The sequence below is a fragment of the Molothrus aeneus genome, chromosome 1 (assembly GCF_037042795.1).
Source record: "Molothrus aeneus isolate 106 chromosome 1, BPBGC_Maene_1.0, whole genome shotgun sequence".
Lineage (NCBI taxonomy): Eukaryota > Metazoa > Chordata > Aves > Passeriformes > Icteridae > Molothrus > Molothrus aeneus.
In genome coordinates, this window is record NC_089646.1 from 118,064,491 (window position 1) to 118,080,020 (window position 15,530).

Here is a 15,530-nt window from a genome sequence, read left to right on the forward strand (position 1 = left end):
AAAGGTGCTGCTGGACCGAGAGTTGGTGATTTGAAGAATAGATGCATTGTATTGGAAATTTGGTGGGGGGAGGAGGAAATGTATTTGTAAGGTTTTCATTTTCCCTGTGTGTGTTCCTTTTATCTATAGTTGTAGAGTAGTTAATAAAGTTCTGGTTTTTTTCCTTTCCTAAGTAGGAGCCTGCTTTGCTTATTCCTGGTCACATCTCACAGCAGAAACCAGGGAGAAGGTATCTTCATGGGGGCACTGGCATTGTGCCAGTGTCAAACCATGACAATGTATATCTCAGCTCCAGGCTTTAAGTTCTTGAACTCACTATGAGCTGGAAAAAGAGGGAGTAGTAGGAGGAAGGACTGGAATGACTCAGAGTCCTTCAGTCCTTAGCTCTGGTTATGTGTAACTGGAGGCTTCTGAAGTAACCCCAGACCTCCTGTTTGTCTGGGCCATGTTTCAAATTTTTTATGTCTGATATTCAACTTTGAATTTCCAGGCATGTTCTGATTTGCCTGGTTTGAAAATACATGGAATGTATACATGAAAAGTACAGTATAAACCAGATTTTTTAGATAGAAGAGCCTGAAACTGTGTTTTAGTTTTGCATTGCCTGCCACAGCGGTCTTGTGGTGCACTATCAGGTGTTACAATACAAAACCCATAAAAATGAATGAGAAGGGTGAACAGGTAATAAATTATCTGGTTATTCTTCTGAATTGCATAGCTGATCTGACAAAAAGATTTATGACAATTCAGCAAATTTTGAGTCTTTTAAAGATTCTTTAGAATATGTTAAGGATACAGAACACCAAAAGGGACAAAACTCCTTAGATTCACCGGGATTGTGTTCGTTTCCTTCAAAGAAATCAAGAGTGCTAGCGGGAAAAGCAAGGCAGATTGCAGAGTGGTCCCGGCTCTGCGCACCAGAGGGAGCTGCATCCACACGGAATTGCAAGTCCTGGTGTGTGCCAGGAATGCAGAGCAGGGATCTTGTAATAGGATGAATATAAATACAAGGGATTTGGATAACCTGGAAGTGATTTTATTTTCTGCCTGGTTTTATTTCTTTTCCCTAAATTTCTTCTTACCGTTAGAAAGAGTACATTTTGTTTTGCTTTGTATTGCAAGAATTATAAAATCATTTCAAAGATAGCGATCAAGCATGTTGATTGAATAATCTGGTTTATTGTGTTCACACAATGCAGTAAAATTAGCTATACCTACTCTGCTGTTATTGTCCTGGGAAAGGTACTTTGACTATGCTATTTTAATTTCTCATAATTATGAAAATCACTCACATTTTAGATTGAAATGTCCTTTGCCTTGTCCCCATAGGAAGCTGAAATTAGAGGGAAATTTTGAAATTAAGAATATACCTAAAAACTAGAGAAATGTTAAAATCATATGCTTCACATTAAAAAGCATCCAGTTAGCAATTTTTGTATCAGCTATCCTCTTGTTTTGTTTTTATATGGTCATAATACTATAATCATAAATATACTTTATATATATGTGATCATAACATACTTTATTATGTATTTGACCACAATTGTATCATATATGTGATATATATATAAATATATATAAATATATATATAAAATTATAAATATACTTTATAGATATATACTTCATGTGATCTTAACTATACAACCCATGATTCCTGTCCTCCTAGCTCTGCTCATGGATGGTGGGGGGTAGATGTGAATGAAAGAGAAATTTGAGCCTGGAAACAGGGTGGCAAGGGGAAGGTTTTTCAGTTTTTGTCTTGGTTTCTTACCATGCAAATCTCTTTTAATTAGTTATAAACAAAATTCATTTTCCCCAAGTTATGTCTGTTTTGCCCATAACAGTAACGGGTAAGGGATCACCCTATCTTTATTTTGATCTTTGAGCTTTTCACTTTATCCTCTTTTCCCATTCTGTTGAAGGGGGGATGGTGGATGGTGTGAGGTGGGTAGAGGTCTGGCAGCCAGCCAAAGTCAACACAGTACAAAGGATATGTTTTGGAATTGGGTGATCTAGGAAATTTTTGAGTGCAAAGGATGAACTATTTGGTTCCAAGGATGATATACCAGAAAAAATTGAGGTTTTTAAGTCTTTTATAGTCATTTATAGTCTTCTCTGTTTCAAATGGAAAGGAATGGCCCTCTAGATTTTCATGGTGTAAGAGAAGAAACTCCATCAGAATAAAAGACAACATTCTACACCTTCTGTTTTGATATAAAAATTTACAGGAACTCAGGACTAAGTCCTAAAGGGACTTCTTCAATTAATCCTGTTTTGGAATAAATTGAGTAGTAAACCTAAGCCATGGCTGGTCTTAAAGAAGTGTAATTTAGGGCAAGAGACTGTTTTATATTTAAAACAATTTAATATATCTACATGGGAAAAAAAAAAAGACAAACTCAATACCCTATCAGGAGTAAAGCACAGAAGAAGAACTAACTCAATACAGAGTTGTCCCAAATTTTTTGGTGTCATTAACTCTTGGATATATCAGCTTTTAGACTCATGAATGTTTTATTTGCTCTTTCATAGATCTTCCTGAGAGATAACCAACTGGATACTGGACAACAAAAGACGTAATCAGACTCCACTGACCTGTTTAACCCTGATTGTGAAGGATGAAAAGCAGCAGCTGCTTTCTGTGGAGCAGCACTTCTGGTGGCACTTGCTTCTTTCCTTTGGGTTGATATTGGCATAAGGACATCAAGGTATTGAACTCATAATGTTGTGAGTTTATATATGCCAACCTGTGTGCCACCACTTTTTGAAGCAGGTATGTTCTTTGAATAACTTTGCCTTATTTTTCAGCACCAATCCAAATGAACTATGGGTATTGTAAGAAAAAAAGGCATATTATTGCAACCTCTGTATAAGATGCTTAATGCTGGGTAGTGTAAAATCGGCATAGAAGGAGCTGAAGTTAACTGGGGTCCTATCTTCTTAGGAGATGCAGAATTATTACCAGAATTTGGAGTGTGTTTTAATAGTTTTATTGTCATTCAAGGAAGAAGACAACATCTTGACTTTGTTCTACTGCTACAAAAATAAGTAGCTCAAAAATAGGATTCTAATGTAATTTCAGCCATGAGGAATGTATCTAGTACTAAAATTGTGACTGTTACATCTTCCTTAATAAGGAGAGTTTAACTTTTTCTAGAAAAGTAGTCTTATTGCACTTCTAGTATTTTTATAGGACTGCTTTAAATAAGTAAGAAATAATTTTGAATAGCTAAAGTTAAAGCTTCAAGTTGATTAATCACTAGAAGACTGAATAGGCTATTGAGTCTAAATTTCCATAGCTGACTAGGTTATTAAAATTATTGTATGAGAAAGTACAAATTACATGACCTTGTAGTTCTTCAAAATTAAATCCACCATGACTTTAATTTTGGTTTAGGCTTCAGGGCTGTCAGGTAGCTGATCAGCATTATGTCACAGATTTTTAACTAATGCTGTATACCTGTGACTCCACATGATTACTACCATTACCTTGTGCATTAACAGGCTTCATATGCTTTGCATGATTCCAGTGCCAGGATAGATCCCAGGATTATGCTAAATATCCTCTAGGCATGCCATCATGAACAAAAAGCATGTGTTTTATTACTGCAGATGGTAAAGTAATATCTAGATACTCACGTGCAATTTCATTTTCTAATTGTTAACTTAAAACCAAAAGTTCAATACATTTAATTGAGGGATTGTTTACCACACTTAAAAGTAGAAAGGTATTTTTTTTCAGCAGGTCAAAGGGCCCTTAATTGTGAGTTGGTTGATCAGAAAAAGAAAACATCACAGTAAATACTATATGCCAGAATTACTACGTGGATTATGTTTCTCTGTGTACTTACATGGTATTTGATTTTCTTTTTCATATTGAATAATACCAAAGAACTTAAAAGTGTTACATGATTGGTTCTGAACCAAAATGTGGCTTAGTAAATAATATATGAATAATGTCATGATAGTGTTTCTAGCTCAGCAATGAGAAGGGTGTAATAAAAGAGAGGGTAGTCTTACCTAACAAAGCTGGTTTATAGAAATTTTTCTTATGAGTGGGGTGACAGCTCACTTTTAGGCTTTTTCTGTGATCACTTCAACATTTGGAGAGGGGGCCAACATTCAAAGAAAGAAAGTTGTGAAAGTTTTGTTGTGGCAAGTCTGCCATCAATGAGCTGTAGCTTTCTCTTATGAATCATAGGTATCTATATCTTGTGGTTTAAATTGTGGTTTATGTAGAATCCTATAATGGTTTGAGTTGGAAGGGACCTTAAAGGTCATCTAGTTCCAACCCCCTACCCTGGGCTGGGACACCTTCCACTAGATCAAGTTGCTCAGAGCCTCATCCAGACTGGCCTTGAAAACCTCCAGGGATGGGGCAGCTCCTCTGGGCAACATGTTCCAGTGCTTCACCACCCTCACAGTGAAGAATTTATTCCTAATATCTAATCTAAATTTAGCCTCTTTCAGTTTAAAGCCATTCCCACTTGTCCTGTTACTGCATGTACTTGTAAAAAGTCTCTTTCCACATCTCTTATAGGCCCTCTCTAAATATTGGAAAGCTGCTAGGAGGAGTTTCTGCTCTTTGAGTTTCTTTGTGTCATTGCCTAGCATTAGCAAGGTCTGGTTTAAAAATGTTTCATTCTTCAAATCCAAAAGGATGAACTGCACACTGTAAGGAGGTAGTCAAACCTCTCAGTGAAGAATCACTGGTTTGTCTGCTTCTCTTCTGTGAAAAAGGAAGGAAAAAATGTTAGATCTGAAGTGGACTAAATCTGTCAGTCTGTGCTTGCACTATACTTAAGGGTACCATGTTAAATTTATCATTAATTCAATCCTAACTCTTGTATCTCAAATAAGATAGGACCCTGCTAGATGTCAGTATTTCCCATGAACAATTTTTTTATAAAGTTACTTTTATAATACCTGGGTCAATTCTTGGTATCTACTCTCATCATGTAGGTCCAGATTCACTCCACTGGTTCTCAGGGTCATGGTTGGGAGTCACAGAATCAATCAGGTTGGAAAAGATCATCAAGTCCAGTCTATGACTGAACACCACCATGTCAACTAAACCATGGCACAAAGTGCCACATCCAGTCTTTCCTTAAACACCTCCAGGGACAGTGGCTCCAGCACCTCCCCGGCAGCCCATTCCAATATCTAATCATTCTTTCTGTGAATAAATTCTTCTTATGTCTGACTTAGATTTCCCCTAGTGTACCTTAAGACTGTGTCCTCTTGTCCTGTCGCTGGTTGCCTGGGAGAAGACACCAACCCCCACCTGGTTACAATCTCCTTTCACGGAGTTGTAAGGAAGTGGTTGGGTCACCCTTGAGCCTCCTTTTCTCCAGGCCAAACACCCCCAGCTGCCTCAGCTGCTCCTCATCAGACTTGTGCTCCAGAACCTTCACCAGCTCCATCGCTCTTTTCTGAACTTGCTTTGGCACTTTAATGTTCTCCCTGAATTGAGGGGCCTGGAACTGGACACGATACTCAGGTCATCCTGAGCACACTGTGGAGAAAATAGGGAGAAAGTGCTTGGCCAGATGTTCTTGGAGTCTCTATGTCTGTTGACAATATAAGGAGTCTAGTTTGGTTCAGATTCAAATTTAATCACAATTTAAGCACCTAAGATTGGTTAGGCTGAACCTGAGCCCTTGTGTTAAGAAAGCAAAAATTCTCCACAAAAGCTTCTGTTATTTAGTTTCTGCTTTTCCGTTTTCTAATTTTTTCCTAATTGTAAAATACATTAAAAGACAGAAGATAATATAGAGGAGATTTTATTCTAGATGCATTTTTATGTATTTTTAACCTTTTACTGCCTGAAAAAATCTATTAAAATGAACAGTAAGAAATACTATCTCTGTATACTTGCAGTCCCTGGTATTTTAAATGATGTTCTACATTAGCAGCTTTGGTAATGCACTGCTATCATGGCTGAACAAAGGCAACGTGCTTTATCAACATCAGGTGAAGCGTTATATGAAATCCTGGCACTAGAAAAGGGAGCAACACATGATGAGATTAAGAAGTCCTACAGGTACGTAAAATGTGCTTTGCAACAGGTCTAAAAATGCTTATTTGTCTGGCATGATTATGATGGCAAAACCTTTTGAGTTATCTGCACAGTAGACATTCATTGTCACAATCCTTTCTTCTTTTTAAATTTGTGAGCCTGAAAAGGATCAGAGATGACACAATGTGAATCTACTGATTTCATCCCACAAGCAGTCTGTGAATAATCTGAAATATTTTAATCTAAATGAATGAGAGGTCAGACTGTTGGGATAAACTAACCTGGGCTATTTGAATATTGCACCCAGTTCTTGTGTTAGTATTTTTCCTGAAGTCTATTGAAAAGTAAAGCTAATGCAAGTGCTGTAATGACAATTTGAGAACTAGAGTAAGAGACATGAGTTCAATCAGTTTATCTTGTCAGAAAAGAAAAAGAAGATTATTTAGAAGAAAAGAAAAAGATTGTTTGATTAGAGTGTGTAATGTCCTTGAAGGGGAAAATTGCTAGGTGTGACATAGTTGTTCACTTTATGAAGGTAGGCATAACCAAAAGCAGAGCTTGGGATCTGAAAATTATTTGAGCTGAAAAGGAGGTACATGGTTTTAACTGTGAGTGTAACCAGCTACTGAAAAATACTGGCACAGGAATGCTAGTTTCTCTATTGAAAAAGAAGAGAGGACATTAAGAATAGCTTGAGTCAAACACAAGTTATCAAAATGGTGTCAAATATTTTATTGTTGAAATGTAACAAGACCTAGAAGTAAGACCAGAAGATTTTATGGGTAATTTTGCCCTTAAATTTGCTCAGCTGCTGTTGAAAAATGTTAATGTCACCTGTGAAGTAGATGTTCTTGACACTGAAATATGTCAGTCATGTACTTGCAGTTTTAATAAATATTGTAAAATTTTTATTACAGCATAATTCTGGCTATTGTTTGTTGCACTGTATTACCAGGCAAACTTAACACAGCTTACTTTTCCTATTGAATGTAAGAATATATCTGAAAAAGGTTTATGAAATAGATCTACTTGCATCATTTAGCTTGAATTTTGGCAAGACTCTGTCCTCCATGTTTTTGAACAAATTGCATTTCTCCTGCTTTCTGCTCCTAAAGGCACATATTCAATGAAGGCAAAAGTAGTGAATGTCCAAACTCTTCATACAATGGAAGGAGAACTGTTGACATCCCATGGTTCTGTTGTCTTGCATAATTATACCACTGGGAAAAAAGGATACTATGGTATCAAATTCACTTATGACTTGCACCTTCTGTGTCCCTGTAGTACAGCCTGTCTATCGAAATCATCTTCTGTCTCAAACTTCATGTTTTCCAGTTGCTTTTACATTTAATTTTCTGGAAATCCCTAAAGGAGAAAGTTGTCATGGAAGAATGTAGAATGCAATTAACTCCATTTAATGCTGAGCATGAATATGGGTGATTTACACAGTGATCTATGGCAAAACTGACAGTGGTGCTTTCTCCATCTTTATTAGTAATTAGAGAAAAAAAAGGCTGCTTCTGACTAAAGTGGAAATGTCAGAGGGATTCAATTTTAATAGAGTAGCTGTAAATATTTGCAAGATAAAATGATGAGTCAGTCTCATAGATTTGCTTTAATTATAATTTAATTTATGTTAATCCAAAAATCTGCTGCTGAAATGGTATTCTTTAGTACAAGGTATAAAACCAGCCATACCTGATTCTGAGTTTCCTGCCATTATTAATTAAGTCACTGTTAATTATACCGCCACAGCCCAGGGCAAAATTTGCTTTTTAATAAACATGACAGACATGACTCTGTGATTTTATTTGGAGTTTGGCACAATCTAATTTATCAGGGAGTAAAGCTAATGAGCTTTTAATCAGCAGAATTTCAAAGGAGATCTGTTTATCTTCAATATAATACAAAAATAATTTTAGAATCTTTTTTTTGGCGTAATAGATGAAACTGTACTTTGACTTATGCTTTCTTGTCTGACAGTGAAGTAATATGCAGAGAGATAGATACTGGATTTCTTTTCTTCAGAAGTTTCAAAAGATCCTGTTTGATAGACTACTTACAAGAAAACCATAGACTCATAGAGTGGTTTGTGTTGGAAGGGACCTTAAAGATCATCTAGTTCCAACCTTCTGCCCAGGGTTGCTCAGACTAGACCAAGTTGCTCAAAGCCTCATCCAATCTGGCACTGAGCACTTCTAGGGATAGGTCATCCACAGCTTCTCTGAGCAACCAATTCCAGTGCATCACCAACCTCACAGTGAAGAATTTCTTTGTAATGTCTAATCTAAACCTTGCCTCTTTCAATTTCTAGCCATTACCCCTTGCCCTACACTACACCCCCATGTCAAAAGCCCTGCTCCATCTTTCTTGTAAACCCTGCCTAAGTACTGAGAAGCTCCAATTATGTCACACTAAAGATTTCTCTTTTCTAGTCTGAATAGTCCAAATTCTTCTGGCCTTGCCTCCCAGGAAAGGAGCACCATCCTTCTAACCTAATCATGGTGTGCCTCCTCTGGACTTGCTCCAAAAGGTCAACACCTCTGTGATGGTATATTGGTGATTAAGAAATTTATTAGAAAATATGTACAGCACTCTTAATGCCATTTAATTACTATGAAGCAAGGAGGGAAAATGGCTTAATCATGCCTATGCCATTGGCCTGTTCTACTCCTGATAAAGCCTCTGGGTTCATCCAAGGCTCCCCACAGCCACAAGGACCAGAGCACCTATGGTGCAGGAAAGAGAATGGAAAGCATTGGAGAATGCGGGCATCTATCCCGCTACCTCTCACATGCTAAGCAAGCACTCTACCACTTAAGCTAATTCCCCAGGCTGCAGCCTCTGACTGAGGTCCTCTCCCCTCCCAGGCACCCAGCCCTGACCCAGGGTGCCCTACACCCAAAGCTGGAGCCTCCCATTCATATCACTCTCACACCATCAACCCACCCACTCACATTCCAGCTGGAGAAGACTTTGGCCAACTTCAGAGCTCAGAATCACCATCCCCTGCCCAAGGGCTCAGTCAAAACTGCTGGGGCAGTAATATTCCCAAACTCAGACAAGGGCTCACAACTGGGCACTCATTCTGGGGAGGCCCCTGGGCAGGACCAAAAGGCAGTGGCAGTGGCAGTGTGGGATGTGTGTGAGAGGCAAAAGGTGACTCCTTCGAGCCGGAGTTGAACCAGCGACCTAAGGATGGCCGTGCCAGGGAGCCTACAGTCCTCCGCTCTACCAGCTGAGCTATCGAAGGAAGCATGGGAACATGCCCAGGGCCTCGCCCAGCACTTTTGCCAAGCCACAGTGCACCATCATGCCTCTATTACCACATCTTCCTTCAAACAGCCTCAGCTCCATCATCACAGCTCCTTGCTCAACACCTTAGTCCATCACTCATGCAATCCACAATCAGAGATGCTCCATAAGCTCCTTGGACATCATCTTCTACACATGGACTCTCTTCATGGCCACACAGATCTTACCTATATCCTGCTGCATTTTCCCTTGATTGGTTTTCACTGTGCTGTCTTTTGGTCTCTGCTAAAGCATAAGAGAAAACAAAATTATAGCCATTTCTCTGTTCTGTAACCTATGCCTAAGCACTGCAAAAAGTCCTCCAAACATCTCTTTCTCCAAACTGAACATGCCCACTCTCCTCAGCTGATCCTGAAAGAGAAATCTATCAGTTATTTAAGATTCTTAGCAGCCCTCCACTGAGGTTGTTCCATTCCATTGATGTCCTTTTCTGTATTTTGTTTGATATTTGAGAACTGTCAAGCAAAGAGAGAGCATAATTTCTTCTGTAAAACTGAACATAGTAAACTTGATACAACCCTAGATGTCTGCCTTATCTGTAAATTCAGGGCACACCATAAATCTCCACAGGGGACAGATGGATCCCTGGCAAAGGGCCCTGTGTCCCCACCAGGGAGAATGAAAAGCACTGGAGAATGCAGGCATCGATCCCGCTACCTCTCACATGCTAAGCAAGCGCTCTACCACTTGAGCTAATTCCCCAGGCTGCAGCCTCTGACTGAGGTCCTCTCCCCTCCCAGGCACCCAGCCCTGACCCAGGGTGCCCTGCACCCAAAGCTGGAGCCTCCCATCCATATCACTCTCACACCACCAACTCAAGCGCTCTACCACTTGAGCTAATTCCCCAGGCTGCAGCCTCTGACTGAGGTCCTCTCCCCTCCCAGGCACCCAGCCCTGACCCAGGGTGCCCTGCACCCAAAGCTGGAGCCTCCCATCCATATCACTCTCACACCACCAACTCATCCACTCACAGTCCTGCTGGAGCTGACTGTGGACAGCACCCGTGGTCAGAACCAACATCCCCTGCCTAAGGGTTCACCCAAAAATGTCTTGCCTGGTTATTACAGCTTAGGCAGGAGCTCATGGCTGGGCACTCATTCTGGGGAGTGCCCTGGGCAGGATCAGAAAAAGGCAGTGGCAGTGGCAGTGTGGGATGTGTGTGAGAGGCAAAAGGTGACTCCTTCGAGCCGGAGTTGAACCAGCGACCTAAGGATGGCCATGCCAGGGAGCCTACAGTCCTCCGCTCTACCAGCTGAGCTATCGAAGGAAGCATGGGAACATGCCCAGGGCCTCGCCCAGCACTTTTGCCAAGCCACAGTGCACCATCATGCTTCTATTACCACATCTTCCTTCAAACAGCCTCAGCTCCATCATCACAGCTCCTTGCTCAACACTTTAGCCCATCACTCATGCAAACCACAGAAATGTCCATAAGTTCCTTGGAAGTCATCCTCTCCACATGGACTCTCCTTAGGGCCATACAGAGCTCACCCATGTCCTGCTGCATATTCCCTTGATTCCCTTTTATTCTGCTGTCTTTTGGTCTCTGCTCAAGCATAAGAGAAAACAAAATTATAGCCATTTCTCAATTTTGTGACCTACACTGAAGTACCATAAGGTCATCTGCAAGTCCTCAGAACCTCTCTTTCCTTAAACTGAACATGCCCACTCTCCTCAGCCCATCCTTAAAGAGAAATCAAGTGCTTCCTTGTGATTCTTGGTGGCCCACCACTGAGGTTGTCCCATTTCATTAACATCCTTTTCCATACTGGGCTTGATCTTTGAGAACTGCCAAACTGTCTGGGTTTAAGTCAAGCTAAGGGGGTAGACACTTTAAAACTAGTTACTTCCCATTTATTTTTAGCCAATTCCCTTCCACCAATAAGTAGAGAGGAACGTGAGTAGATCTAAATGAAAAATAAGTTTACCAAAAATGTGAAATAGCACAGACAAGAAAAATAACAATAATAATCACTGGTTGCAGAGTTTCTAAATCTCACAGACTCCCTGCAAACAAGGAGAAATTAAAAGTGGCAGAGAAAACCCTCTGCCCAATATGGCACCCTCCATGAAGGATTGCATGTGGAGAGACAAAGACAGTGGAAAGCCTCCCCCTCTTTTGACTGCTTGACGACAGAGTGAACAAAAAGAGAGAAAAAAAATGCAAAACAACACAGATACCAAACTTCCATGATTATAAAAAACTCCCCCTAAACAACAAGCAGAGAGAACATGGGCAAAACAAAAAGAAAACCTAGATTCCAAAACCTGACAAATGCCTCTCCTATCTCTGGTGGCAGCAGCTCTGTCAAAAAAGGCACTCCAGCAGCTGAAACTCAATCCAGCTGGAACTCACATAGGGACTTCACCTTTTCATGAGGAGAAACAGCAGGCAGTTGGCAGGGGAGACTCAGACTCCATGCCTTCCCATTTCCACTGGGCGCTGCTGGCAGGTTGGAACAGCCATGTGGAGTGGGGCTGTTGTGCTTTTCTTGGTGCGACGTTGTGACTGTAAACAGGTGAAATTTGCTTTGAAGCAGTCCAGGACCACAAAATGTGGCTCCTTGGAAGTCTGAAGCAACCCTCTCAGGAAAGAAGACAAAAGAAAACCAAGGGGAGCTTCTACCTACTCTGCCTCAGCTCTGTCCCTGTGAGAACAAAAAGGAAAGAGCAAAAACCAAGAGGCAAGAGAGAGCTATACCTGAGAGATTCTGGCTTTTAGAAGACCTGGCAATGCCACAGCCCTGCAGTTCCATTTCCAGCCACAAGGCTTTCCAGAGAGAGTAACAATTCTGGGCACAGATGGATATGGAATACGGTAACATTTTGGGTTACGTAGGACACAACCAAAGAATGAGAAAATCAATTAATCCATTAAGCTGCCCATAGTGCTCTTGATGTCATCCTTCTCTGCAAATCCAGGGCACGCCATATATTTCTTCACAGCCTCCTCAGAGGTCAGATGGATCCCTGACAAAAGGCCCTGTATCCAGACAAGGAGGAATGAAAAGCATTGGAGAATGCGGGCATCGATCCCGCTACCTCTCACATGCTAAGCGAGCGCTCTACCACTTGAGCTAATTCCCCAGGCTGCAGCCTCTGACTGAGGTCCTCTCCCCTCCCAGCCCTGAACCAGCCCTGACCCAGGGTGCCCTGCACCCAAAGCTGGAGCCTCCCATCCATATCACTCTCACACCACCAACTCATCCACTCATAGTCCTGCAGACAAGCCCCATGGTCAGAACCACCATCCCCTGCCCAAGGGTTTCACCAAAAAATGCCTTGCCTGGTTATCTCCCACAGCTTAGGCAGGAGCTCATGGCTGGGCACTCATTCTGGGGAGTGCCCTGGGCAGGATCAGAAAAAGGCAGTGGCAGTGGCAGTGTGGGATGTGTGTGAGAGGCAAAAGGTGACTCCTTCGAGCCGGAGTTGAACCAGCGACCTAAGGATGGCCGTGCCAGGGAGCCTACAGTCCTCCGCTCTACCAGCTGAGCTATCGAAGGAAGCATGGGAACATGCCCAGGGCCTCGCCCAGCACTTTTGCCAAGCCACAGTGCACCATCATGCCTCTATTACCACATCTTCTTTCAAACAGCCTCAGCTGAGACATCACAGCACCTTGCACAACACTTTAACCCATCAGTCATGCAAACCACAAACGGAAGTGCTCCATAAGCTCTTTGGATGTCATCTTCTACAGATAGACTCTCCTTAGGGCCATACAGATCCTGCTGCATTTTCCCTTGATTGGTTTTCATTGTGCTGTCTTCAGCCCTCTGCTCAAGTACCAGATAAAGGACAGCATTTCCTCTATTCTGTAATCTCCTACAAGCATGAAGGTCATGCCTAAGTCCTTTGATTCTCCAACAGTCTGAACATTCTCACTGTTCTTGCTCATGCATGTAGAGCAGTCCCTCCATTCTGTGAGGTTCTTGGTGGCCCCGCTGAGATTCCTCCATTCCATTGATGTCCTTTCCTGTGTGTGGGATCACCTGCTCCCAAGCATCCTGATGGCCTTTTTCTGAGGTCACTGCACATGGTCCACATGTGTCTTCTACACAGAGGCATAAAGTTGGGCACTGTCATGGCTTTATTTTGCAGGCTGTTGAACATCACACAGCTGATCACTCAAGCCCTTTTCCACAGTGGAAGTAAAATTCACAGAGTGAGAAAAAGATGGTTTATTAGGGCAGAAAAGAAATGGAAAGTGAAATAACAACAACAATAATAATAACAACTCTAATATTAATAGAACTAAATCACATGATGCACAACACAGTTGCTTTACACTCAATGAATGATGCCCAGTGAGTTCTTGAGCAGCAGCTCCCAGCCTTCTTTTCCCCTAATTTATATACTGAGCATGACATCATATGGTATGGAATATTCCTTTGGCCAGCTGGGGTGAACTGTTCTGGCTGACAGTTTTGCCCACCAGCCTCCTTGATGGTGGGGTGGTGTGAGAAGCTGGAAAGTCCTTGACTCACGATGAACACTGCTCAGCAAAAACTCAACCATCAGAATGTTATCAATATTTTTCTCCTCCTTGATCTAAAACACAGTACCATACCAGCTACTAGTAAGAAAATTAACTCAATCCCATCTGAAACCAGGTCAATATTTATGCCTTATTCTATACCATTTATGTCATGCCAAGGTCCCACAGGTTCCAATGCTTCTTTTAGGGTCTTTTTATAGACATATGCAGATATAATTCCCTTAGCCTATGGACCATTCCTCTAAAATGTCCATTGAGTTTATTTAGTCCATGACTTTTGGCTCTTCTTTAACAGTATTCTTTGGGACAGGAGACATGATGCATGATGTTGGAGTGCTGTATTCTGAAAACAGTTCTGGTTCTATCATTGTTTTGATTAGCCTGGTCTAATCAAAATTCATTTTTCATCGATTAATAAAGCTAAATATTTATTGTAATAATTTTGATAAGGTATATAGCAACCATAGCAAAGGTGTTACACATTATTATATAGCAACTAATATAATACAATTCAAATAATTACCTGTTCTCACACAGAATCAAATCCCCTTGAGGTACACATCATACTTCTCCATCCTTCTGCATTAGTCACCAAGTGCACCCAGGTTCTTGATCAAAGGCAGTATCAGGGATGGGTTTGCCTTTGCCTGAAGTAGGAATAACCCAGCCTGACTTTCCCAGCATAATTTCTATGTGCACTACAGGGACTTCCCCCTTTTGTAAATGTACATCAAAGTTTTTATTGGGCAGGGCCAGTTTGATTAGAAGATGCTCTAGTGTTGGCTAACCACATGACTTTTGCTAAATGTATATTCCAATGTTAAAATGTCCCAGCACCCATTGCTCTCAGTTTAGTCTTTAACAATTCATCTGTCCAATTTTCTGGAGGCTGGTGCATGGTAGGAGGTGTGATATACCCATTCAATGCTATGCTGTTTGAGCCAAATGTCTAAGAGGTTGCTTCTGAAATAAGTACCATTGTCTGACCCAGGTGTTCTTTCTGGGGTTCATTTTTACCTCATTTCTTAAGGCCCAGGATAGTATTCTAGCCAGTGGCATCATGCACAGAATATATTTCCAGCCATCTGGTTGTAGGTTCCACCACAGATATTAGTAAAAATTTCTTTAAGCAAAGAGTAGTCAAGCCTGGAACAGGCTTCTGAGGAAGGGGGTTGAGTCACCATCTCTGGAGGGATTTAAAAGATGTGTAGATGTGCATTTAGGGACATTGTTTGGTGATGGACTTAACAGTGCTGGATTAATGCTTGGATCTGATTATCTTCAAGGTCTTTTGCAACCTAAACAATTCTACAGTTCTGTGAGTGTAAGCACCTGGCACTTGCATTGGCACATTTCTGGGAATGTGATATCATCAATCTGCCAGACCTCCCCATGTTTACATTTCAGCCACTGTCTTCCATTAGAGAGAGGCTTTCACTGTCTGGCTTGCTTTATTTCAGGCCATGTTTCATATTCATGGATAATCATGGATCGAGTTCGTGGTTAAGTCCGCCCCTCAGTCAGGAGGTGATGTATCTGTTGTATTTCTTCCTTAATGGCCTGAGATACCATGGGCCCATTAAGTTATAAACAGTTCACACTTACGTTACCAGTCCAGATCCACCTGATCCACTTCAATCCTAGCATCCTGACCCATCAGCTGGGATTTTTGATGTTAGTTAGTGACTTGAGTCTTG

The 15,530-nt window shown here is 41.2% G+C and overlaps 1 protein-coding gene and 4 non-coding genes across 5 annotated transcripts in view; 1 reads left to right on the plus strand and 4 right to left on the minus strand.

Moving 5' to 3' along the window:
- Nucleotides 1-5,937: 5,937 nt before the first annotated feature.
- DNAJC5B (DnaJ heat shock protein family (Hsp40) member C5 beta) overlaps nt 5,938-15,530 on the plus strand; it is a 36,297-nt gene continuing 26,704 nt past the window's right edge. The window contains exon 1 of the mRNA XM_066546971.1: nt 5,938-6,044. Coding sequence (XP_066403068.1) covers nt 5,938-6,044 — 107 coding nt within the window. The remainder of the gene's footprint in view (nt 6,045-15,530) is intronic.
- TRNAY-GUA (transfer RNA tyrosine (anticodon GUA)) lies at nt 9,185-9,273 on the minus strand. The gene is given in 2 exon segments: nt 9,185-9,220; nt 9,237-9,273. It is a non-coding gene; the product is annotated as a tRNA-Tyr (tRNA).
- On the minus strand, nt 10,514-10,602 carry TRNAY-GUA (transfer RNA tyrosine (anticodon GUA)). The gene is given in 2 exon segments: nt 10,514-10,549; nt 10,566-10,602. It is a non-coding gene; the product is annotated as a tRNA-Tyr (tRNA).
- On the minus strand, nt 12,350-12,422 carry TRNAA-AGC (transfer RNA alanine (anticodon AGC)). The gene has a single exon. It is a non-coding gene; the product is annotated as a tRNA-Ala (tRNA).
- On the minus strand, nt 12,750-12,838 carry TRNAY-GUA (transfer RNA tyrosine (anticodon GUA)). Its single transcript is given in 2 exon segments — nt 12,750-12,785; nt 12,802-12,838. It is a non-coding gene; the product is annotated as a tRNA-Tyr (tRNA).